Source organism: Bison bison, unplaced genomic scaffold (assembly GCF_000754665.1).
Source record: "Bison bison bison isolate TAMUID 2011002044 unplaced genomic scaffold, Bison_UMD1.0 scf7180017864462, whole genome shotgun sequence".
NCBI lineage: Eukaryota > Metazoa > Chordata > Mammalia > Artiodactyla > Bovidae > Bison > Bison bison.
This window is the reverse complement of record NW_011495024.1, coordinates 6,515,810-6,543,117: the sequence shown is the minus strand read 5'-3', so window position 1 is coordinate 6,543,117 and position 27,308 is coordinate 6,515,810. Positions and strand designations below refer to the sequence as shown.

Genomic DNA, 27,308 nt, shown 5'->3' with positions numbered 1-27,308 from the left:
GTGGTGTCATCTGCATATCTGAGGTTATTGATATTTCTCCCAGCAATCTTGATTCCAGCTTGTGCTTCATCCAGCCCAGCATTTCTCATGATGTAATCTGCATATAAGTTAAATAAGCAGGGTGACAGTATACAGCCTTGACGTACTCCTTTTCCTATTTGGAACCAGTCTGTTGTTCCATGTCCAGTTCTGACTGTTGCTTCCTAACCTGCATACAGGTTTCTCAGGAGGCAGGTCAGGTGGTCTGGTATTCCCACCTCTTTCAGAATTTTCCACAGTTTATTGTGATCCACACAGTCAAAGGCTTTGGCATAGTCAATAAAGCAGAAATAGATGTTTGTCTTGAACTCTCTTGCGTTTTCAGTGATCCAGCGGATGTTGGCAATTTGATCTCTGGTTCCCCTGCCTTTTCTAAAACCAGCTTGAACATCTGGAAGTTCATGGTTCACATACTGCTGCAGCCTGGCTTGGAGAATTTTGAGCATTACTTTACTAGCGTGTGAGATGAGTGCAATTGTGTGGTAGTTTGAGCATTTTTTGGCGTTGCCTTTGGGACTGGAATGAAAACTGACCTTTCCCAGTCCTGTGGCCACTGCTGAGTTTTCCAAATTTGCTGGCATATTGAGTGCAGCACTTGCACAGCATCATCTTCCAGGATTTGAAATAGCTCAACTGGAATTCCATCACCTCCACTAGCTTTGTTCGTAGTGATGCTTCCTAAGGCCCGCTTGACTTCACATTCCAGGATGTCTGGCTCTAGGTGAGTGATCACACCGTCGTGATTATCTGGGTCAGGAAGATCTTTTTTCTACAGTTCTTCTGTGTATTCTTGCCACCTCTTCTTAATATCTTCTGCTCCTGTTAGGTCCCTACCATTTCTGTCCTTTATTGAGCCCATCTGTGCTTGAAATGTTCCCTTGGTATCTCTGATTTTCTTGACGAGATCTCTAGTTTTTCCCTTTCTATTGTTTTCTCTATTTCTTTGCATTGATCACTGAGGAAGGCTTTCTTATCTCTCCTTGCTATTCTTTGGAACTCCCCATTCAAATGGGTATCTCTCCTTTTCTCCTTTGCTTTTCGCTTCCCTTCTTTTCATGGCTATTTGTAAGACCTCCTCAGACAGCCATTTTACTATTGGGTTAACCAAGAAGTTCATTTGGGTTTTTCCATAAGAGGTAATGGAAAAACCTGAATGAACTTTTTGGCAAACCCAATAATAATGAAAAAGTTTGAAATGTTGAATGTTATTAAGAAGTAAGCAAATGGTCTTGCAAAAATATCACAACAGAATTTCTAAATGCAGAATTGCCACAAAACTTCAGTTTATTTTTAAAAAATCTGCAAAGCACAGTAAGATACATCTATATGTACCTTATTTTCAAAGAACTGTGTTTTGATCTGTTTTGGGGCTGTTTGAGAATGCCTACAACTCAATAACAACAACAAAACTTTTAAATAGACAATGGACTTGAACAGACATTTCTCCAACAAATATATACAATTAGCTAACTAGCTTATGAAAATATGCTCAAAATCACTAATCATTAGGGAAATGCTAATCAAAACCACTATCAAATATTACCTACACCTATTATGAGAGCTGCTATTTAAAAAACCTGAAAATAATAAGTGCTGGTGGGAATATAAAAGGGTGAAGCTGCTGTGAGGAACAGTATGGTGTTCTTCAAAAAAAAACCTGAATTACCATATGACCCAGCAATACCACTTCTTGGTGTTTATTGAAAAGAACTGAAAGCAGAATCTCAAGACATGTTTGTACATCCATGTTCATAAAAGCATTATGCACAGCAGCCAAAAGGCAGAAGCAAATGTCCATCAACAGATGAATGAATAAACAAAAATGTGATATATATACACACACATACAACATGGATGAACCCTGAGAATTATGCTAATTAAAAGAAGCCAGTCACAAAAAGACAAGTCCTTTATGCTTTCACTTCCATGAAGTATGAAAGAGTAGTCAAACTCATAGAAACATAAAGTAGAATGGAGGCTTTCACTGGTCAGGGAGCAGAGAGGAATGGGGAGTTTTTGTTTAATGGGTGCAGTGTTTCCGTTTTATAAGATGAAAATATTTTGGAGGTTGATTGTAGCATAACGTGAATAAACTTAACACTACTGAACTATACACTTAAGAACATTAAGATGGTAAAACAAAACAAAAACAAGGATGCCTGCTTTGGCCACTTATATTCAACTCTGCATTAGAAATTCTAGCCAGAGAAACTAGGCAAAAAATAGATAAATAAAAGGTATTCAAACTGGATGGAAGAATGAAACTAGCTCTATGTGCAGATGATATGACTGAATATATAGACAATTCTAAAGAATCTACAAAGCAACTATTAGAACTTGTGAACAAATTCAGCAAAACAGGGTATAAGCTCAACACTCAAAAAATCAGTTGTATTTCTATGTACCATCAGTAAGCAATCAAAAAGGGAACTAAGAAAAGACTTCCATTTACAATTATCATCTAAAAGACCACTTAATAGTAAATTTAAGCAAACATGTAAGATCTGTACTCTGAATACTACAAAATAGAAAATCTAACTTATTGGAAAAACATCTCACGTTCATAGACACTCATGACTTAATATTCTTAAAGTGGCAATATTTCCCAAAGCGGTCTATAGATTCAATGCAATCCTTACCAAAATCGCAACAGCCTTTTTGTGTGGAAATAGACAAGCTAACATAAAATTCATATGGACTTGGCAAGGGACTTGCCTTGCTGTGCAACACAGTTTGCCAGTTTCAAAATAAGTTAAACACAGAATTATCACATGATCCATCAATTTCACTCCTAGGAAAGAACTGAAAATAGGTCTTCAAACAAAAACTTGTACATGAATGCTCACAGCACTGTTCTCAATAACCAAACATGGAGTCACCCCCAAATGCCCATGAAATGATAGATAAACAAAAGGTAGTATAGACGATGGAATATTTATTTGGTCATAGAAGTGATGAAGTAATGATACAAATTACAACATGGAAGGGTCCTGAAAACACACTTAGTGAAAGGTTACATGATTCCATTTATATGAGCTATCCAGAATAGGCAAACCCATAAGAAGAAAATGGATTAACAGTAGCTAGGGGTTGGGGGGAATGGGGAGTAGCTGTTTATTAAGTGATGGTACTGCTTATTAGGATTCGCTGGTAGCTCAGTGGTAAAGAATCCATCTGCCAATGAAGGAGACTCAGGTTTGATCTCTGGGTTGGGAAGATCCCCTGGAGTAGGAAATAGCAACCCACTCCAGTATTTCTTGCCTGGAAAATCCCACAGACAGAGGAGCCTGGTGGGCTGCAGTACATGGGGTTGCAAAGAGTCAGACAGGACTTAGAGACTAAACAACAGGATGGGGTCTCCTTTTGGTATGACGAAAACATTCTTAAAGTAGGTGGTGGTCATGGTTGCACAACATCATTAATATATAAAATGTCACTAAATTCTGCATTTTAAAATGGTTGAAATGTGAATTTTATGCTATGCGTATTTTACCAAAGTTAAAAAAGAAGAATCCCTTGCCAGACTCTACAAAGATTTAGATTTTGCCAAGCCCCCAGGATTGTCACAAAGTCTGCCTCCTCCTACTAAATAACCTCGGTCACCTGGTCTATGCAGATTGTCTCGTCTCTGAAAAACCATGAGTCCTAATGCTGGCTCTAATTCACTTAATTATTTATCATGTATTTTCTTTTGACATCACTTAACTTTTCCTGTGGAATAGACAAGAATCATTCCCTTTATTCCAACCACTTCTTTATGCAACTGCAAGACTGTCACAAGAAGGTTCACAACATCACATAATGAAGTCTATCAAAAAAAATTTTTTAATGGCTCAGTTTCACAGCTCAATAATATCATAGGATCTGCATTTACCTACATGGCATCTCTTTCCTACTACTGATCTGCTCTTCTAAATCAGAGGTCAGCAAACATTTTCAGTAAATGTTCATAGTAAGTATTTCAGGTCTGTGAGCTGTCTGTCACAATCACTAAACTCTGCCCTTGTAATCTGAAGGCAGTCACAGCCATAAATAAAAGAGCATAGCTGTGTCTCAGTAAAAGTTTTACAGACACTGAGATTTGAATTTCACACAGTTTTCACATCACAGACTATTACGCTTGATTTGTTTCTCAGTCATCTAAAAATTCTTAGTGTGTGGGCAATAAAAAACCAGGCAGCATGCCTCATTTGGCCCATGGGCTGTAATTTGCTGACTTGTGCTCTATATTTTCCCTGATGTTAACATTTATTTCTACTATTTCAAATGAATGTATAGACATGGTATAAACTTCAAATAATCAAAACTGTGCATAAATTAAACAACTCACTTGCAATGTGATCATTTTCTGTTGCTTCTGGAGAAATGTAGAGAGCTGAGAGAGTACACCTGAGAAAGAAGGAAGGTCATGAGTGATATCACCTGCCTAAAAAGCTCCACCCCAGCAGCTGGCATAATATCTTAGAATGGGAGATGCCTTGAGAAGGGGCAGAAAGGATAACAGTGAGGGAGGGAGCACTCCATGTCCATGCATGACTCTGGTTTGATTATGTAATACTTAGACAAGCTAGTTTTCAAATGTAAAAGCATTGGTTTTCTACTCATTTGTTAACAGTGTATGCTCTAACATACAGAAAATGTGAACAACACATTAAACTAATTAAGCCAATTAGGAAAAGCCAAGATTAGAACATTAAAACTGATGCTGAGCAAAAATATTCAGCACAAAATTTATAATGTTCATTACAAACCAGAAAAATCTCAACAGTGTTCTGAAAAAAAAAGGATGGGGTATTTTTGGAAGGGGAAAAAAAGAGTTTACTCTTAATTTGGTTTCGGGTCTCAACAGTATTTTTTAATTAAAAACAATAAACTGGTTTTGATTTATGTGTTGTTAAGGCAGAAAAGACCTCCCTGGACCATCAAGAGACTCCATGGCTGTCCTTGATTCTACCATAACAAAATGTAGGATTGTAAACTAACCACTTTTTTACCCACTTCCTGCCCACCCCAACCCAACTCCATGCTTTAAGTAACACATAAATAGACCTGTCTTAGGTCCAAGTCGTAACGACCTGTCTTGCAGCACCATCTCTGATTCTGCAAGCTCAGGACAGGGGACATCAGGTATTCTCTAGCTGTGCTGAGTGCAGGAGCAGCTCAGAATACAAGTGGAGTAAAGAGTGAAGGGTGCAAGAAGGTAAACTCCCTCCCCTGTGGCTGGTCAGCTCTTCCTTCCACAGGATGCCTTCACAACCTCCCAGGAAGGAGTACCTTCTGTTCCTTTTGTCCAGAAAGTTAGCCCAAGGTTTCCACCATCACTACCACCTGGTCCAGGAGGAGGACCAAAGTCTGCTCCTCTGAGGTCCCAAGCGAACTGACTGTCCTGCTAGACTCCTGCTCCCGGAATCACCCTTTCTACTCCACAAAAAGCTATTTTGTTGCAATAAAGATGGACCTAAAAGGGTCAGAATATTTGTCCCAGATCTAAAGCTCCTGGAATTTAAGCGGGACCTCCTGTAAAAGCCAACTAGGGCTACTGAGGGCACAGGCAAGGGGATCAATTTTTTTCGCTGAGAAGAAAAGTGCACATCTACTGGGAGCCCGAAAGCCAGTTTCTGCGCGGTCTTCCAAGGTCTCAGACCACCCCGCACCTTGGAAATGAGAAAAACAAGCTTCACCTGGTAACAAGCGCTGGGACGTGCTGGTCCTCACCAGGAGCATAAAGACGGAGTCAGAGCCACACCGAGTCTGGAGACAAAGCCGTTTCCTCCTTCACCCGCCCCCCGGTCGCCTGTCTCAACTCTGCGGGGCTCCACCGAACCGTCCTGGTCCTCAGCAGTCGGGTCCACAAGCCTGAAGCTCCGGCATCTTCTCCTCGCGAGACTGCAGCTGCAGACCCCAACCTGCAGGCTAGCAGGGAGAGGAGGGGGAGGAGGGAGCGCACATGCGCAGAAGGCCATAGCGACCGCCGAGTCCTGTCCCAGAAAAGGCACGGTACATTTCTTGAAAGCCTGTTATTGTTCAGTCGGTAAGTCATGTCTGACACTTTGCGACTCCATGCACTGCAGCACGCCAGGCTTCCCTGTGCTTCACTATCTCCTATAGTTTGCTCAAATGCATGTCCCGTTGAATCGGTGATAACTATCTAACCATCTCATCCTCTTCCGCCACCTTCTCCGTTTTGCCTTCAATCTTTCCCAGCACCAGGGTCTTTGCCAATGAGCAGGCTCTTCCAATCAGGTGGTCAAAGTATTGAAGCTTCAGCAACAGTCTTGCCAATGAATATTCAGGTTGATTTCCTTTAGGATTGACTGGTTTGATGTCCTTGCAATCCAAAGGAATCTCAGGAGTCTTTTCCAGCACCACAATTCGAAAGCATCAATGCTTCCGAGTTTAGCCTTCTTTATGGTCCAGCTCTCACATCTGTACATGACTACTGGAAAAACCAGTTTTTGACCGTATGGACCTTTGTTGGTAAAGTGTTGTCTCTGCTTTTTAATACGCTGTCTAGGTTTGTCATAGCTTTCCTTCCAAGGGACATGTGTCTTTTAACTGCAGTCATTGTCCCCAGGGATTTTGGAGCCCAAGAAAAAAGAAAATAAAATTCTCGTTCTATTTACTATGAAGTGATGGGATTGGATGCCACGATCTTGGTTTTTTGAATATTGATCTTCAAACCAGTTTTGTCACTTTCCTCTTTCACCCTCATCAAAAGGCTCTGTAGTTCCTCTTCACTTTCTGCATATCTGAGGTTGTTTATATTTCTCCCATCTCAATTAGGATAGGGTCTGCGATAGAAACAAACTTATGGTTACTCAAGAGGAAGTGGGGGGAAGGGATAAATTAGGAAATTTGGATTACTATATATAAAATAAATAAACTGCATATAAAATTGGTAAACAATGACCTACTGTATAGCACAGGGAACTATATTTAGTATCTTGTAATAACCTAAAATGGAAAAAATCAGAAAAAGTATATATATTGGTGACCTTAGTCACTCAGTCATGTCCAACTCTTTGCAACCCTATGGACTGCAGGCTGCCAGGCTCCCCTGTGCATGGGGATTCTCCAGGCAAGAATACTGGAGTGGGTTGCTATGCCCTCCTCCAGGGGATCTTCCCAACCCAGGTCTCCCACATTGCAGTCAAATTTATTACCGACTGAGCCACCAGGGTAGCCCATGTATATATATATACATACATATGTAACTGGATCAATTTGCTATACATTTGAAAGTAACACTGTAAATCAACTATACTTCAGTTGAAAAAAAAAAGGCTCTGCAATTTTGTACATTGGGTAGAATTGCCAGATTTAGCAAATAAAGTACAAGTCATGAGACACTCTTTTATTCGTTGCTCATCTGAAATAAATTTTAAGTATCTAAATTATGTATCTCTCATCAATTAAATTTCTATGATAATATTGGCTCTCCTTAACAGTTCCTTGTTTTGAAGAATTGAGTTACATTATTTATTCCAGAGACTGTCCATTTACAGGTTCCATTTTCATTATATGTTACTTATTTTGTAGTTGTATCTCACTTATTTTGGACATTCATTAATGAGAAAATACATTTAGCTTTATGAATGGATATAATGGCATAAAGTTAACAACTCTGGGAACTGCTCTTCAAATTTGATTCGTTAAACACATAAGATCATCATTCATGGCACAACTTGCCTTTTCCACTCTTCAGGATCATATTGGATCTCTTTGATTAATAATTTTTTAATATGTCCACTAACAAAAAAACTTTTTGTCAGTTTTTTCTGTTCCCTTTTAACACTATAAATGATACTTTCACTTGTCCTTAAGCTAGACAAGCAGTTAGTAACATCCATGTAAAAAAATCAAATTAAGAGATGAAACTCATTTCTAAATACAGTCATAGCAAGCACACTAATGATTATCCACATAATCATTTTATAATCATTATTGAAAGAGGAGAAATTGTTCTCTCAAATTCCATAATTCTATTGTTACAGATACTGAAAACTACGAACAAGAAATAAGCAAATTAGCTTCATTTAAAAGGTTAAATTAAATATTTAAAAGGTTAAATAAGAATTTGGGGCCTTTTCTGGAGGATTAAATATTTCAGTGCTTTAAATATTAACTGAGAACTCTTCCAGCTGTATTTGTTAAAGAATGTCAATGAGTTTCTGAATGCAAGAGAAATGAATACTGACTGCCAACAAAAATCACAGAAGTCCTTTAATAACTCAGTTCAAATGTTAATAATATAAATGCTGAAGTCAGAGAACAACTTCATGTCAATTACTTCAACATCAATATAAAAAGTATCTCTATCTGAATAGCAAGTACTATGAAGAATGTGGCCGGACAATCAACACCTTCCACATAATCTTTCATACTTTGTTTATCCTTGGAATAAACATGTCTTCACCTTTATGTAAACATCCACCAAAATTTGTATTTGTATTACCTCCATCAAAAGCAGTGTAGAAGCAAGGGGAAATATGTATTTTCCACATTGTAATTGCTTGTACCCATGGCTATGCTGAAAAAAACAATAATGAGGCTATTAAAACACTGATACTCTCTGTAATCGTAAGTGAAGCTATTTTTGTTGTTGCAGTGGACTTTATCTTGGCACTTGAAATTGTGATTGCAACTTTGGAATCAGAAAATACTCTGCCAGTACTACGTTAGGTCATTTGAGCTGAAAGAATGATGATGGTGTAGAGGGTATTTACAGCTTCTGCTTCAATTACTATATCTCAATCTGAATTCCTGTTAAACGAAGACATTATTTTATCTCTTTCGATGGACAGGGAGGCCTGGCGTGCTGCAATTCATGGGGTCGAAAAAAGCCGGACACAACTGAGCGACTGATCTGATCTGATCTGATAATACTAGTTCCCCTGGAGAAGGAAATGGCAACCCACTCCAGTATTCTTGACTGGGAAATCCCATGGACAGAGGAGCCTGCTGGGCTACAGTCCGTGGGGTCGCAAAGAGTCAGACATGACTTATTGACTAAGCAACAACAATATCCTATTTGAGGATTCAAGATTGAATGTTTTCCTCCTAATTATAGGAACAAGACAAAGATGTCCACTATTGGGGAGATATAAATAAAAATAAAATCTTCCAATTCAGAAAACCTCTCTGTATTGCATAGAAGGAAAATAAAACATCATTTCCTAGACCCAGCATGATGCATTGATGTGCTTGCCCTGCATGGTGTGAAAATGCCCCTCTCTGCCATACCTCTTTTTCTTTCAAAGGGCACAGTGTGATCAAATCAGATGTCTTTTCCTCAATAAGCTCCATGGATATTCCATCCAGAGTAGAGAATATGGTAGCCTTTTAGTTGCACAACAGGTCTCTCCTCAACAGGTTTATAGAAGGATTGGGAGAAACCAAGAACACAAGTTCCTTAGTTAGAGGACCTAACTGCATGTGAATTGTACAGGAAAAGGAATAAGTAGACTGATGCAAAATACTAAAACAAGAAATTCCTGAGGAAACTGAAGGATAAGCAGAACTTTATCAGAACAGGCAAAGAGATTAGGCTGAGGAAAAGTTACTGACACATATGGTTCACCATTTCCCACCTCAGAGTCTCTCAATCTATCCATTTTCAGCTGGTAGCCAAGATTTCCTAGCTGGAGGTTTTGTTTTTCTCCATCCTGATTCTCTTGTCCCTGTAGTCAGTCCCTGCCTCCTCCAGACCCTGCCTCCTCTGATCCCTTCATGAGTTGACCAGAGTAGGGATCTCTCCCTTTAGTAAAGAGTTCTGATCAGCCAATGCAGAAGTCTTCAATTTCTTTTCTTGGATGTCTTTCTCTAGATTACCCCTACATTGAGTACCTGCTGCTCAGATTTGACTGTCTATTCTTGTCATCCTACCACTTTCCCTTAATTTGGATTTGTATAGTTGGCAAGAGAGTTAAAACGAAGGTTGCTAAAACTAGAGCATATTTTGATCTGACCCCAGGTTCCAACCAGGGAGTTCTGAGAAAGCGTCAGCAAACCACTGATGGAAATTGATGGGGGACCCCCATGTCTTCTAGGTGCATTGCTGCAACATCACCCAGCTCATTTGTGGAAAGGCTTCAAGTATAGCTTTCAGCAACCCTTCTCTGAGTTTGAAACTGCCTTGGTTACTCCATAGTTATGAGGGGTGGGGTGCCAGATAGCTTCCCCTGATGTAGTGATCTTCCAGACCCCAATGTGATTGCTCTACCAAAGGAGCAAAATCTCCTAATTTCAGAATTCCATGCAGTTGCTGGTTGCTCAATTTCATCTAATAATCAGTATATATTCCTATGTCTGGGCTGTAAACTGAAAACACCCTGAGGTGTACTTTTGCAAATTTCTGGGGCATAGAGGAAAGAAGCCTTTAAATAAGAAACATCAGCTGATAAGAAAGGCATTTGAATTACATGGGCATCCTGAGTAGCTTCTCAATGGCATTGGTGCTGCTGGTGACCCAAATAGACTAGCTGGCTTCCTTCACATTGAGACCAAAAAAAAAAAAAAAACACCACAAAAAATTGTAACCAGGGCACTTTAGCTTCCCTTCCTGTGTTTACATTATTTCAATACCTTGTTTCTTTGCTTTTTTCCAAGTGACTAGTATAGCTACTCTCCCTGTTACCTTCCATGCAGATCTCTTAATCTTCCCATGATGCTCTATCATTTCTGGCTTTCTATTAATAGCTATGCAGTGTGTGGAGCATAAGGGACTCCTGAAGGAGTCACCTCGTCTAAGACATGAAGTGGACTCAGTCTAGGCCATAAAGTACATTAACTGTGTTCTCAAATTGAGCAGGCTAATTTATTACCAGTTAAAGGAGCTGTTGGAGAAGGCAACGGCACCCCACTCCAGTACTCTTGACTGGAAAATCCCGTGGACGGAGGAGCCTGGTAGGCTGCAGTCCATGGGGTCGCTAAGAGTCAGACACGACTGAGCAACTTCACTTTCACTTTTCACTTTCATGCGTTGGAGAAGGAAATGGCAACTCACTCCAGTGTTCTTGCCTGGAGAATCCCAGGGTCAGAGGAGCCTGGTGGGCTGTCATCTCTGGGGTCGCACAGAGTCGGACATGACTGAAGCAACTTGGCAGCAAAGAAGCTGTGCCTAGATGGGAACCACCCATCTGAAAGATTATCACCTCCCTTTCCCCCGAGTCAGTCTGAGGCATGGAGGGGCAAAGACATCCAGGAAAAGCAGGAGGAGCAGGGACAAACAGTGAGGAGAAGCAGGGTTCTATGAGAGAGAAAATGTATTTGTCTTGCATTTTCTCTTTAATTTTTTCAACAGTTTCTTCTAGTTATCCAAATAATTTTTAAATTTCCTCTTGGAATGGTTAGAATTATATTCATCCCATAAATATCAGCAACTCTTTTACTGGGATAGACTCCCTTCTAAGAACCTCTGCAAAACAAAAGAATTGTCCTCTGGCTACTGCAGGGCTGGAATCTCATATGTGTGCCAATTCCAAATGCGACAGACAGATATTAACTGTTTTTAAAAGAGACCAGCAGGCAACATTACTGGCTTCCCATATTTTCCAATTATCCAGTGATCATGATGAGATCTGGGTAATAATTATTACCCATAATTATTCAAAAGTAAAATCTTGAATTTGGGTGGTTTGTTTAGATAGTATTCCAAAAGAACAGAGGGCTAGGAGGAAGAGTATTTATAATTTAGGGACTTCTACCTGATTGTTGTGTGGCCAAGACTTTCAGCTGATCTGCTCAAATCAGGAACTACCAGACTCATCCCATTATCAAAATTGCTGAAGAAATATAATTAAAAGTTTCTCCCAACACGAAAGTCTATTCACAAAGGCAGAAGACAAAAGAATTTTATTACTGAATAGTTATAAAAGAAGAATGTGATGTGCACTATAGGAAGTCTGCTAAGAGATTACAAAGCCAGAAAGAAACTGCATCCTTTTATAAAGCTGATTGGATACAACTCATTACATACATGTTCTCAAGATAAACAATAACTAAACCTTAAGTAAGAGGACTTGACAGTATCATTTATCATGCTGCTGCTGCTGCTGTCGCTTCAGTCGTGTCCGACTCTGTGCGACCCCATAGACAGCAGCCCACCAGGCTCCCTCGTCCCTGGGATTCTCCAGGCAAGAACACTGGAGTGGGTTGCCATTTCCTTCTCCAATGCATGAAAGTGAAAAGTTAAAGTGAAATCGCTCAGTTGTGTCAGACTCTTAGTGACCCCATGGACTGCAGCCTACCAGGGTCCTCCATCAATGGGATTTTCCAGGCAAGAGTACTGGAGTGGGGTGCCATTGCCTTCTCCATCATTTATCATAGTTTACCTTAAATTCATCCGGTAATTGGGATGAGCATCTGTGTTAACTGAAGCTTCTCGTATCTATTTGAAAGGAGGTAGTTTTGCAACTTGGAGCAAGGCACCCATAGAAGAAGTTAGGCTCCTACCCTCCTACAGAAACTGAGAAATTGGGAGTGCAAACACCCTGGAAGGGTACACTTCAAAGAGAGAACTCCAAGGCTCCTTGAGAAAGATATTGTAAGGGTGTAAAACTGCCAAAAGGCTTTTAAAAAGGTTCATATTCATCCCAAAGGGATGGATAAAGCATTTACAGTTACAAGTTTACAAAAGAAAATGTTCTAAGAAAAAGAAGTGGGGATATCTTTTTTTTTTTTTTAACTGTACAAATCCTCTTTTCATTTCTATTTGCTCTTACTCTCACCACTTCTGGGTAATATTGTACTGCAGGTCTCAGGGCAACTAAGAAAGAAAATGGAGTAAGTGGCATAAAATGGGAAATAAAGAGGTACTGCTACGGCTATATGCAGATGGCTTGACCTTGTATGTAGAAAATGCTCAGGGACTCACTGAAAAATATCAGAACCAATAAATAAGCTCAGTAAAGTTAAGGATACAGGATCAATAATATAAATATCAATGGAACTTGTATACATTAGCAATGAGCAACCCAAAGTTAAGACAACAGACTCATTTGCAATAGCTTCAAAAGAAAAAATTCTTAAGAGTGAATTTAACAAAAGTGTAATACTTCTCCAACGAAAAGATTTGTACAAGACTTGCCCAATTAAAATGTCATTATATTTGGCAAAACTAATACAATATTGTAAAGTTTAAAAATAAAATAAAATAAAAATAATAATAAAATGTCATTGAAAGATTTTCCAAGATCTAGATAAATGGAAAGTCAGCAAGATAGCAAAAATAAAATTCCAGCCCCCTCTCCCTACAGAAACACCAATTTTAACAACAATCCATGGATGAAAAACCAATATATGCTTTGCATTATGGAAGTCACTGGAAGAGAGAAAGAGAAAAGGGCAGAAATATATTTGCATGTCAAATGGTGGAAAATAAATCTGAAAAAATTCATTACCTTAGTGAAATTTCTAGGCATTCAGTGGTGTGCAGCACGTCAAGATATCCCTTCTATATGCTTGAAGTCACAGTGACGGATATGGATGTTGTCGCAAAGAGTCGGACACAACAGAGTGACTAACACTTTCACTTTTCACTTGGAGCCTTTGTCAGTCTTACTTGTGAGCCAATTTCTTTAAAAATCAATCAGTTAATCTCTGGAGTTAATGCACATTTTAAATGGGATGGGGTAACAATTTTCTACATTTACAGGCAGTTATACCTCTATCATTTATTAACGTCCAAACTTTTAGTGACTTAACACCCCACTTATCACTGAACAATATTCCATTGTATAGATCTGCCACATTTTGCTTATCCATTTACCTACTGATAGATAGTTAATTCTAATTTTGGAAATAATAAACCTGCTATATTTTTATGCAGGCTTTTGTGTTAATGTAAGCTTTTAAATAAGTTGAGTAATCACCTAGGAAAGCAATGGCTAGATTGTATAAGACTACGTTTCTTTGTAAGACATTGCCAAAGCTTGCAAGGATCTTCAACTTTAATTTACTTAACAAATACATTAAACTCATGATCCAATACAAACATTCATTCAACACTCATTGAGTTGAAAAACAACATGCCAGTTTTAGGCACTGGATTCATAGTAGTGTGTCAAGTAGATAAAACTCCAAGCTCTGAATGTAGTTTATACTCTATTGAGGAATACAAAATAATGAGACCACATTAAAATATTTTGTATGCTAAATGATACCTTGACAAAAAAGTTGAAACATTAAAGTGGGATAAAGTTAACACAAAAGGAAAAACTATGGAGACAATAAAAAGATCAGGGGTTGGGGTGGAGATGGAAGGATGAAGAGACAGCACAGAGGGCTTTTACAGCAGTGAAAACACTATGGTACCATAATGATGGATAAATGTCTTCAGTACATGTCTAAACCCATATGATACACAATATCAAGAGTGACATGTAATGTAATTGATAGACGTTTATGATGTGTCAGTGTAGGTTCGTCAATTTAACATATATGCCACTGCTGGGGGATGCTGATAACGGGAGGGTGTACGTGTGTGAGGGGGAGGAAATGGGAAATCCCTGCATTTTCCCCTCAATTTTGCTATGAATCTAAAACTGCTCTAAAAATATTATCTTCTTTTTTAAAAGCTGCCAGAAGACAAATTCAATCTTTAGTACGCATATGCACTAGTCTGCCAAGGCTGCTGCCTTAGTCCATTGGGGCTGCTATAACAAACTACTAACAGACTGGATAGCTTATAAACAATGGAACTTTATTTTGCACAGTTCTGGAGATCGGGAAGTCCAAGACCAATGCAGGAGCATGGCTGCATTCTGGTGAGAGCAGTCTTCCTGGTTAACAGATGGCACCTCCTCATTGTGTTCTCATGTGCTGGAAAGGCTGGGGAGCTCTGTGGGGTCCCATTCATGAGCATTCCACTCTCCAGACATAATCACCTCTCAATGACCCCACCTTCTAACACTATCACACTGGAGATGACGTCAACATATGAATTTAGGGGTGAGAGGAGGGGACACAAACATTCAGCTGCCAAAATAAAGTACCATCACAGATGAGGTGACTTAATGCAACTTTGACTCATTTTTGGAAACTGGAAGTCCAAGGTCAAGGTGTTGGTAGGTTTGTTTTCCCAAGGCCTCTCTCCTTGGCTTGCAGATGGCTGCCTTCTGTGTTCTTGCATGCCCTTTTCTTTTTGCATACTTGTCTTTGGTGTCTCTTTCTCTTCTTATAAGGATACCAGTCATGTTGGATTAGAGCCCATCCTTATGACCTCATTTCACTTTTCCACTTTAAAGGCCCTATCTCCAAAACATTCACATTGGGATAGATTTGGGGGAAAAACAATTCAGTCCATGATAATATACAACTGATTATAAATATTTTTCACAAAATACTATTTGTCAGTATCTCTAATGAATTCTGACATTATGTTTTATTTCTTTAAAAATATTAGCTCTGATTCACTGAACTGATTTCACAGTTCCTTTATAGGCCAATGTGGTTGCTTAGTAATGTGTTACCTAGACTAGGCTCAACTACATTTCCGAGTTCCCTTTTCTGTATGTTTCCCATTGGGGTGGGCCATAAAAGATATTCCTGTGCAAGACTTGGAGTGTGTAATGACGTAATAGCCATTTTGTATCTTTGTAACATGCTGCTGCTGATCTACTGACCACCTCACTGGCATGAGACACCACTAGAACTATGACCATTCCACATAGGTCCTTTGGCATCTCTGATGCTTGCACCAGATATGTGTGATCCCCTCACTGACTGAGGGACCCAGCTTCTGAAGGACACCACACCAAGGCCAGAGGCAATAAGAACTGTCTCCAGGTTTAGCCCCTCCTTGTCGGCACTACTCATTGTTGTGAGTTCTCATATTTTTGCTCTCTTTCACGTCACATCCATCTCCTTTCCCTTATTGTCTGCCCTGAGCATTTTAGTCAAATGTCTTCATCAGGCATGGAGACAACCTCATAGACACCACTTAACCAGTTCCCACAGTTGTAGAAAGCCAAAGCCCTGTAATAAATCCCTTTAGACATACACATTCATCTTATGGTTCTATGTCTCTAATTAAATCCTCCTGAATCACAAATGTGTACCAAATTGGGTGTTGCTTCACCAGGGTTAGATTCCTGGGTGGGAAGATCCCCTGGAAAAGGAAATGGCAACCCACTCTGGTATTCTTACCTGGACAATCTCATGGACAGAGGAGCCTGGTAGGCTACAGTCCATGGGGTTGCAAGAGCCAGACATGACTTAGCGACTAAACCACCACCGATCTGATTAGAGTCAGATTTAAAACCATTAAAGATCCTGTTTCAGGTGTAAAGAGGTACCAATAGTCCACGATGCAGTGGCAATACAGTTACTCAAATGATTACCCCTAGGTACTTATTATCATGTGCCTACAAAAAGCAAGTTATTGGGGATGAAAGATGTTCTCTCCTAGGTATTTTAATGAACAAAAGGAGTATGAAACTGGTTGTTTATTCTAAATGTGTTGGACAGTGTTCGGAAACAACATGAGACGCTCAGGAATTTAAGTTCCCAGCTCAAGATCCACAAAGACCCTAAAGCGTCAATGATAATTCTGAAAGCACCTCATCCCTTAAAGCTGCAGGGCTGAGATTTAGGAAAAGAAATCCAATGACAAATCTGTTGGGTGGCTTAATTACTATGTACATTGAATTTCCAACCTTACATGGTCTCATTAAAATTAAAATTAGGGCACTGACTAGTAAAGAATCCCTGGGATGGGGAAATAACAGATTTCAGTGGAGCTGAATCTTCAATGCCTATAAATACTTGGACTATATCTATCAGGCAACCCCTCACCCCCCTCAATCCACTGCTATGGCTTCATGAGGAATTCCCTATGATGAGCTGACCAGTGAAAGAAAAAAACCTCAGGCTTGGGTCAGATCATTCTGCATGGTACACAGCACCACAGCCCCACTCTAAGTTGGTTTTGAAAGTTGGTAGTGAAATCACCTGATTTATTTTGCCTGGAAGGAGAAACGGCAAAAGTTATGAGTTAACACTTATTTATGCACAGTGCCTAAAGTCAAAGTGAAGTCGTTCAGTCATGTCCGACTCTTTGTGACTCCATGGAATGTAGCCCACTGGGCTCCTCCATCCATGGGATTCTGCAGGCAAGAATACTGGAGTGGGTTGCCATTTCCTTCTCCAGGGGATCTTCCCGACCCAGGGATCGAACCCAGGTCTCCCCATTGCAGGCAGACCCTTTAACCTCTGAGCCACCAAGGAAGCCCTATGGTTTGGCTAAATGATCAAGGACTAAGGAGGGGTACCTTGGAAAACCTGTGAAAGGGAGTTCAGGGGGAGAGGTGCACATCTAGACCTTTCCAGATGAGGAGAGTGAAGGTCTTTGTGTACCATGTGAATGCTCACCAAAGGGTGACCTCATCAGAGGACACATTCTGCGATTCCAGTCTCTTATCAGTCAGCTCCATTACCCAGCCACTTGTCATTGCCAAATGGGCTCATGAACACAGTGGCTGCAGCAGCAGTGAAGGAAATTATGCATGGGCTCAGCAAAGTGGACTTTCACTCAACAAGACTGATCTGGCTAAATTCACTGTTAAGAGATTAATCTCCCAACAGCAGAGACCAACAATTAACTTGCCACCATTCCCTGGATGGATCAGTTTAGCCATGTTACAGGTTGACTGCATTAGACCATTCTCATCACAAAATGGGACTGTATCTTGTACTTTCCGTCAAAGATATTTACCCTGTACAAGCATTTGCCTTCCCTGCCTGCATCTGTCAAAACCAACATCAACAGATTTACAGAATCTGTAAATACCATGCTGTAAATCCAGCATGGTATTCCTTGTACTCTTGGACTCCAGGAGGGACAAGAGGCTGCTAAAGCCTCCACAGTGAGAGTGTCTTTGAGAGTACTAATGGGAGTGCCTACTGATTTCAATTCAGATAAATTCTTAAGGCTGTTTGTGAAGGAAGCCCTATATAAGTTGGGCATTTGAAAGTAACACCATCAGTGAAATTAAAAATTTTAAGTGGGGGATATATTGCCTGCAGAGCCCAAAAAGGACTCTTATGTATTTATATTAACATTGTGTGTATTAAGAACAGAAAACAAAAAGCAGTCTGTAGCTGCTTCTTGACAGCATCAGAGATGAAACAGCCCTTGTTTTACAAGTGATTTTCAGGAACTCAACTGATGAGGCAGATCTCTGTGTGGTGAAATAACTTATGCTTTTTTTGGGAGTATTTATAAGCCCTCAATCAATCTGTGAAATGAATTTCCTCAGAGGAGGATGTCATCAATGTCATGTCATACCTGTACTCCTGGAGGAAACTGGATGCAGTTAAGACATTGCCTGCAAAGACTGTGCAATGGCAGAGTTGTTCAGGTATCCCATGGGTAGCCTGGTAAAGGCACCTTGCGTCCCTTGAGGTGAAGGTAAACTGTGGCTGAAAGGGTGTTAAAAAGAGCACTGAACAGAACATTAGCCAAACTGGAATAACAAAATATTTACTACTTGCTATTTGAAACAGTAATTTCAGTAACACTGGGTACTAGGTTCTTAGCAGATAGGCCATAGCATTAAGGTTTTAATAATCCACTGTGAAGCACCATCATTTCCAGGCTAAGAACAAGCTATACTGGATCATTAAACAGAGAAGTAGTGGCGATGATCACTTGTTCTCGGCAGGTATTTACAATGGTTTCAATTGAGGTATATGGTACACTACGGTCTCCTTTTGTCAATCCAATTTGTAAGTGCCAAAAATTTAATTTTATTATTCTTTGGATCAGAGCATCCATGCTTTCTATGGGATTATGCTAAAATTAAGTCAGTGGGTGTTATGACCATGCGAAACTTAAGTCAATAGTTCTGTTGGTTAAGATGAAACATACTATTTGTTCCTAAATGACTCAGACTCTCGGGGTTGCTATAATAAAATACAATGGACCAGGTGGCTTATAAACAACAAAAGTTTATTTCTCACAGTTCAAGAGGCTGGGAAGTCCAAGATCATAGCACCAAAAGATTCCTTTTTTGGTGAGAACTGCTTCCTGTTCACAGAAGGCTGTCTTTTCCTAAGTCCCCACACGGCAGAAGAAGTAAGGGAATTTTCTGGAGTCTCTCTTTTAAGAGCACTAACCCCATTCATGAGGACTCTGTTCTCCTAACTGAATCACTCCTAAAAGCCCCGCCACGAAATACCATCATACTGGCAGTTAGATTTCAACATGAATTTTGGAGGGAATTTCAGTATAACACTGTGTTTTATATTCAATAACACCTCTAAGATTTTAGGGGGTAACATAATTAAATTTAGGGGGGTTCCCAGGTATAACTATAACTTGAGCCCTGTATTAAGGCTATGAAAATTTACCAATGGTACACTTCAGCATTAACGTTAATATTCAAGTTAATTTGGAAGATACAAAAGCCAATCAGCACCCTTTTATCTTTTGTTGTACAAATAATTTTAGTATATTCTGGATTTCTAATTGAGTCAAATTGTGGATATAATTTATATAATATTGTACAGAAACCACATCTCAATTTCAAAAACAAACTATGGACCTATATTTCAGTTATTTTGTTATTTACTCTCCTCATATCTAAGTCTCTGCCTCCCTCCCTCCCTTCATTCTTTCCATTTCTTTTCTTTCTGTGGTTACTTGCTACACTTCAGGAGGGTTCTCTTTACTCTGATCAAATTTATAAATTTCTTTCTTCAGGAAAGGGTTAGGGGCCTGCTCCATGGCAATGGCTGCTTCACATGGTGCAAGGATCCCAGGCTTAAGCTGCATTTGAACTAACCTCTTTGCTGCACCACAGGATAGGAGTTTTGTCCTCTAACCATGAATGCAGAACCTTTTTTCTTTAAAAAAAAAAAAACAAAACAAAAGACACAACAGGTGGTGAAGCAAAAGCATGCTGGGCCCATAACCCAGAGAGGCTGGCTGACTTAACATCCTCTGTCTGCTACGGCTGTCTTTTTCTGCCATGTAGATTTCTTTCTCTCTTATTTCTCTCATACAAATTTCCTCAGTTATTCTGGACTTCTAGCCATGTACATCACCCCTGATGTGGACATTCTGGGTAGTTACAAGGGCAAGTACCATGGTCCAGAAGCCAGCCTCACAGGTAGCTCAGATACCACCTGCCAAACACACTGAACCCCATGGCAAGTCATGCAGGGGGCACAGCCAATGAACCATTCTCTTAGCAACAAGAGCCTCTTAGAGTGGGAAGAGATAGCAATATCCAAAAAAGAACATAGAGCAGAGCAGGCCGAAGTGCAAGCCTGCCAGCAGTTGGTGGTTCCATCCCAAGCAGCCTCTGCCACATCACGGAACCTGTTAGACAAGAGCAATTAGCTAAATGACCAGGTGACCTGTCTTAGATGGGACAATCTTGTTCATGCCCAGCTGTATTAACTGCCTCCTAGTCACTCTGTTGGTGGCAGGATTTATGCCCTGGGGTAATGCAACAGCTGAACATGTGAGACTTTACACTGGACAGATGAGATCTACATAAGCTTACGAGTTATATATATTCACAGGCCAGGCGAGAGGACATGACACCACCATCCAAGGGTCACACAGGTTATCATGCTTGGGAACAAAGGAAAAACCAGGGGTTGTGGGAAATGGCTCTGTAGTATGCAGAGGGTGCAGCAAAGTTTCTGTGAGAAGATGGGAATGGTTTTTCAGAATAATTTTGTGGGCTGGTAGGAAAGTGAAACTTGCCACTGAGGGGAAACCAAGAACTGGTTCCCCAGATAAACAAGGAAGACTGTCTGACTACAGTGACCTGGGGGAGAAGAATAGGGAGGGAAACCTGCAGTTAGGCTATCAAAGGTCTTCTTAGTTTCAGATGTGAAGAGACTCTATTACACTGGGCCTTAATTTCAAGCCACAGTTGCTATAATTTAAAGTATTCTGAAGACTATAAAAACAACCCAAATGTTCATTAGTGATTATTATAGCTGCAGGGCAGAAACATATGTTCAGTGCAGAAACAAGATGTTGTAATGAGAGGTAAGTAATTTAAGGTAATTTCAAAAGAAGATAATAAGACTTAGAAAAGCAGAAAGCTATAATTGAAAATATGCCTTAGTGGTTGACAATATATGATTTCTAAGAATGCATTCCCTACCCTACTCCACCCCCACCATGGAAAAACTGGTACTGAATCATATGAGTTTCAAATTCTGTAAATATATAAGAAAGTAATATGTGGCAGGGTTGTTTATTTAATACACTCCATTTTTTCGAGCAGTTTTAGGGCTACAGAAAAAATGAGCAGAAATCACAGAGTTCCTATATATCCCTTTACCTCTACCTCCCTCCACACTTTTCCCTTATTAATACCGAGCATTAGTGTGGTGCATTTGTTATAACTGATGAACCAATATGATACATTTTTACAACTAAAGTCCATGGTTTACATTAGGGTTGACCCGTTGTGTTTTACACTTTGTAGATGTGTTTTATACTCTGTAGGTGTGTTTTACACTTTGTAGGTGTGTTTTACACTTTGTATGTTTTGACAAATGCATGACATGTATCCTATAGGATGGTTTCACTATCCTAAAAATTCTCTGTAATCCACCTATTCATCCCACTGTCCTTCACCCTGAACACCTGGAAACCACTTATTTTTTTAGTGTCTCCACAGTTTTGCCCTTATTAGAATCCATTATGGTTGGAATTATACAGTATAAAACCTTTTCCGATTGACCTGTCTCATTTAGCCATATGCATCTAAGGTTCTTCTGTACCTCTGTTACTTGATAGCTCCTTTCATCACCTGCCTGAGCATCATATTCGGTAACCTTTCTGTAACTGTTCTCCAGGAGAATTTTTTGTTGCTGATTCTCTGGAATTTTCTACATAGACAATCATGTTATCTGTGAACATCAATAGTTTTATCTCTTCCTTCCAAATCTGTGTACCTTTTATTTCCCTTATCTTGCTGCATTAGCTAGGACTTCCTGAAGGCTGCTAAAAAGGTATGGTTACAGGGACTTCCTTGCCTTGCTCTTTATCTTACTGGAAAAGCATCTAGTTTCTCATCATTAAGTATGATGTTAGCTATAGGATTTTTATATATTTTTTTTTTACCAAGTTGAGGAAACTTGGTAAAAAGTTCCTGTATTCCTCACTTACTGGGTTTTTTTTAATTACCATGAATGGATGTTAAGAGTTTTTGAAATTTTTTCTGCATCTACTGATATGATCATATATTTCTTCTTTAGCCTGTTGATATGATGGGCTACATTAATTATTAAATATTGGACTAGCCTTGCATACCTGGATAAATCCCACTTGATCATGTCATGTAATTCTTTTTATACACTGTTGGATTCAATTTGCAAGCATGTTGTTGAGGATTTCTATATCTGTTAATGAGATCCTGGTCTGTACCTTGGCTTTCTTGTAATGTCTCTCAGTGGCTTTACAATTAGGGTAATGCTGGCCTCAAAGAATAAGTAAAAGCTCTGCTTTTACATTCTGTAAGGTACTGTAGAGAACTGATACTATTTCTTCCTTAATTTGGTAGAATTCATCAGTAAAAACATCTGGGCTTAATACTTTCTGCTTTGGAAGATTAAAAATTGATTCAATTTCTTAAGACATATGCCTGTTTAGATTTGTCCTTCTTTGAGTTTTGGCAGATTGTTTCTTCCAAGGAATTGGCCCATTTCATTTAGGTTATCAAATCCATGGGTACAGAGTTGTCCATAACATTCCTTTATAACCCTTTTGATGTGAAGGGGATCACAGTTATGGCCCCCTCTCATTCCTGATGTTAGCAATTTGTATCTTCTCTTTTTTTAGCTAACCTGACTAGAGATTTATCAATTTTATTGTCCTGCTCTAAGAACCAGCTTTTGGTTTTATTTTCTCCATTGGTTTCCTGTTTTCAATTACTCTGATATCTGCCTAAGTTCTCATTATTTATTTATTTATTTTTTTATAATTTGAACTTAATTTGCTCTTCTTTTCCTGGTTTCCTACAATGGAAGCTTAGACTCTGTATATAATCTAAGATCACTAGATTGTATAATCTTACATTATTAGCTTAATGTAATTGTTTACATAATCTGATCGTATAATTTAGTATATCACCTCTACCCTATCAATAAAAGCACTGCTCTAGTTCCATTCTGGCCATGCTCCAGCCTCAGTCTTCCTCCTCAGAGAGTCAACAGTCATTAAGGGCCCAGATCTCAGGGTACATCAGACCCTTGAATTTACAGTCTAATTTATAGCTCTGAGTATTGTCTAATCTGAAACTTCCTTCCTGGACCCTGTCTTGGAAAGCAGTTGCTTACTCAGGGTCTGGATAAATTCAGGCTAAAGGCTAGAGTATTTACATACGTATACTCAAGGCACATCATGGTCTTCAGTAAGCTATGGGTGAAAGAGAAGGGGCAATGGGACTAGGGCCTAGATATCCCCATGCAGAGAATACATTTTATTGGACGTTTAGTTATTTTGATTTATAAGTTTTAAAAGGTTAGACATGAGCTTTGTGGGCTTCCTTTTAAACTGTTGCTCCAGGCCTTATACACAAGGGAGATGTGCCTAATGTTGTAACAACGGGTAAACTAGGAGCATCTATTTTTTATTCACAATTATGTTAAGTTCCATTCTGTGTAAGAAACATACAGTTTATGTAATGTACATACCTAAGTCCTGTGAACTTAACCGATACTTCACTGGTGTTTAATGCTTCTGCCCTAATTATTCAGTTTATCTCTGCTTTTAAAAAGATTCATATTTAAATGGTTGCCAGGATTAGGGTAGCACAAAGGCTATGATTATTATTAATAATTAATAATATTTATTAACTTCCTGTGGTGAAATCCTGATTCCTTTGTAATCTTCATGTAATACAAACTCTAGATTCCTTTTTGATTTTATAACATGTGTTGAAGGTTACTCAAATATATAAACCACAAAATTTCATAGAAATGCACAGACAAACATAAAGATTACATGTAAACACTAGTGAAATCTGAATAAAGCCTGTATCTGACTTAGTAGTAGGAAACCATCAATTTCCTGTTAGGGCTATTAATATGGTTATGTAACACTGTTATTAGAGTATGTTATAGTTATGTAACTATTATTAGAAAAAGCTTTGTAAAGGGCACATCAGAATTCTATGCACTACTACTACTGCAACTTCTTTTTGAGCCTATTTTACTATTCTTTTTAGTCCTTAAAGCTTTACATTGCACAATATGCATCTATAAATTACAATCTGCTGTTTCCTAAAAATAACCATAGCATCAAAACCAAAACACAAATTCTAGCTTTTGAAGTTAAATTACCTCTAAAGAAAATCGTCAATTCATAAGTTTCAAATGGACAGATTTCTCCCCTATATAAATTCTGACATAACCTAGTATTTTTGTTAGAACTTCACAAAATCAAAATCTGTGAGGTTTATGCCAGTACATGACATTCAGTGGAATATTATCTCTTAACAAGACTGCCCTATACTTGTTTCAGTGTAGAAATTGGTCCTACATCATTACTTTGGAGTAAAATAAGGCCAGTTATGTGGATGAAAGTTATTAAACATTCAGGATATCAACAGAGCTTTCTCCATAGTGTGAATTCTCTGAAATGGAGTAGGTGCTGAATTGTGGCTCAACATTTCTAATATTCACTTCAATTATAAGGTTTTTCTTCTATGTGCGTTCGCTGATGTACAATAAGGTTTGACTTCTGAGAAAAGGTTTTCTGACATGTGTTACATTCATAGGGCTTCTCCCCTGTGTGTGATCTCTGATGTTTAGCGAGGTCTGATTTACGGTAAAAAATTTTCCCACATTCATTACATTGACAAGACTTCTCTCCTGTGTGAGCCCTGTGATGTACTGTGAGTGATGATTTGTGACTGAAGGATTTCCCACATTCATTACATTCATAGGGCTTTTCTCCTGTGTGCTTCCTCTGATGCAGAGTAAGTCCTGACTTCACACAAAAAGATTTTCCACATTCGTTACATTTATAGGGCTTTTCTTCTATATGTGTTCTCTGATGTACAATCAGAGCTGACTTATGGCAGAAAGCCTTTCCACACTCACTGCATTCATAGGGTTTCTCCCCTATATGAATTCTCTGGTGCTGAGTGAGCTGTGACTTCTGGCAGAAGGTTTTCCCACATTCGTTGCACTCATAGGGCTTCTCCCCTGTATGTGTTCTATTATGTTTTGTTAGGTAAGATTTATTATAGAAGATTTTTCCACATTCGTGACATTCATAGGGTTTCTCCCCTGTATGGATTCTATAGTGTTGAGATAGGGTTGACTTATGGCTGAAAAATTTCCCACACTCAGGGCACGCAAAGGGTTTCTCTCCTGTGTGAGTTCTCTGATGTACTGTGAGGTCAGACTTCAAGCAAAAGGTTTTCCCACATTCGTAACATTCATAAGGTTTCAAACCTGTATGTATTATCTGATGCCTGGTGAGTACTGACTTGTGGTAGAAAGTTTTCCCACATGCATTACATTCATAGGGTTTATCTCCTATGTGAGTTCTCTGATGTTGTGTAAGATGTGACTTCTGACAGAAAGACTTCCCACACTCAGGACATTCAAAGGGTTTCTCCCCTGTATGAGTTCTCTGATGTACTGTAAGGTGTGAATTCATACAGAAAGATTTCCCACATTCATAACATTCATAGGGTTTTAGTCCTGTGTGTGTTCTCTGATGTTTAGTGAGGTCTGACTTCTGATAAAAAGTTTTCCCACATGCATTACACTGATAGGGTTTCTCCCCCGTATGTGTTCTCTGGTGTAATGTGAGGGCTGACTTGTGGCTGAACGCTTTCCCACATTCACTGCATTCATACGGTTTCTCCCCTGTGTGTGACCTCTGATGTTTAGTGAGGTTTGATTTCTCCCAGAAAGTTTTTCCACACTCATTACATTGAAAGTTTTTCTCTCCTGTGTGAATCCTCTGATGTCGAGTGAGGTGTGACTTCTCCCAAAAAGCTTTCCCACATTCATTACATTCAAAGTGCTTCTCTCCTTTTTGAGTTTTCTGAAGCTGTGAGAGGTAGAACTTCCTCCTGAAATTATTCCCACTTTCACCATATTCACAGTGTTTCAAATGTGCCCCATCATGTTTTAAAAGGGCGGACTTCAGACATAAGGATTTCCCACAATCACCAAATTCATAGTGATTTTCCTTTGAGGGAGCTGTCTGATGGAACAAGAAGGATGAGCTATCACAGAATCTTCTCCCATATTCATCATAGGCACAGTCATTCTCTTCAGTGATCTCTGTCTTGTATGTATTGAGTACTACCTTTTCATTGAAGGATTCTTGATGTATGTTATATTCGAAATTTTGCTCTAAAGTTTGAATCTTCTCAAGCTGAACAGAATCCTCTTTATGACTGACAATTTTTCCACTTTTAAAATATTCATTTTTTTCTCTAGTATGAGTTTTCTCATGTTTAATACTGAGTAGCAGTTTTCCACAGGCATTAAATTCATCAGTCTTTTTCCCTAAAGAGTTTTTTTTATCGATAACCAATTCTGAAATATAGTTGAAGCTCATTCCACATGAGACACACTGACAGAGTATTTTTCTGTAAGGAAAAGAATCTGTGTCCAACTCAAGTGACTTCCCTAGTACATTACCTTGTTCTTTAGTCAGCCTTTTGTTATTGATCAATACAACTTCCCATACATGTTTAGGCTGGTTTTCATGGCTCCTTTCTTTCATGTGATCAGTTTTCCAGACTTCTAGAAACAAGAAAAATTTATCTCACCATATGAAAATCAACACATTTCTTATGGAATGAGACCTACTTACAAATGCCCTACATTGCTGGTAGCTGATTTTGATTTGTTGTTTAGTCTCCAGGGATGAAGGTAAATGTAAGTATGTTGTTTTTTCTATTTCTAGAGTTTCAGGTGAAAAAACAAAAACAAGAAAAAAACAGCCCAGAATAGTGGAAAAGGAAGAGTAAACTGTTCTTAGAAAACATACATTTGGTTTTCAGACATTCCTCAGTATGTCTGAGGAGTAAGAGCAACTCTTTAAATCCGAACATCTCCATGAATTCTCCAAAACACTTACGGATAAATATAAGGAGAGAAAATAAAATTACCAACAGCACATTACTTGGGCACAACTACAGAATACTACTAACTTCAAATCACCATTAAGTAAGTAAATGAGTATTCAAATACAAAAGAATCTGAGATTAGAGTTTCAATTTTCATAGGTATGCAGAAAGTCAGTTGAAGACTGACTCTCTGCATATCAC

At 39.0% G+C, this 27,308-nt stretch overlaps 1 protein-coding gene across 7 annotated transcripts in view; it reads right to left on the bottom strand.

Annotated features, from left to right (window-relative positions):
• Window positions 1-6,753: 6,753 nt before the first annotated feature.
• ZNF33B (zinc finger protein 33B) overlaps window positions 6,754-27,308 on the bottom strand; it is a 57,745-nt gene continuing 37,190 nt past the window's right edge. Inside the window, exons 5-7 of one of the 7 annotated variants that reach the window (XR_827082.1) lie at window positions 26,677-26,781; window positions 11,745-11,862; window positions 8,128-8,569 (exon numbers count right to left, since the gene is read on the bottom strand). Coding sequence is in view for 6 of the 7 variants with exons in the window: in XM_010860122.1 (XP_010858424.1) it covers window positions 24,695-26,781 (2,087 nt within the window). In the remaining variant the exon portion in view is untranslated. Of the gene's footprint in view, window positions 6,831-8,127; window positions 8,570-11,130; window positions 11,863-17,216; window positions 18,460-18,971; window positions 26,782-27,308 lie in introns of those variants that run through there. The other 6 variants (XM_010860127.1, XM_010860128.1, XM_010860125.1 and 3 more) reach the window with 6 other exon arrangements.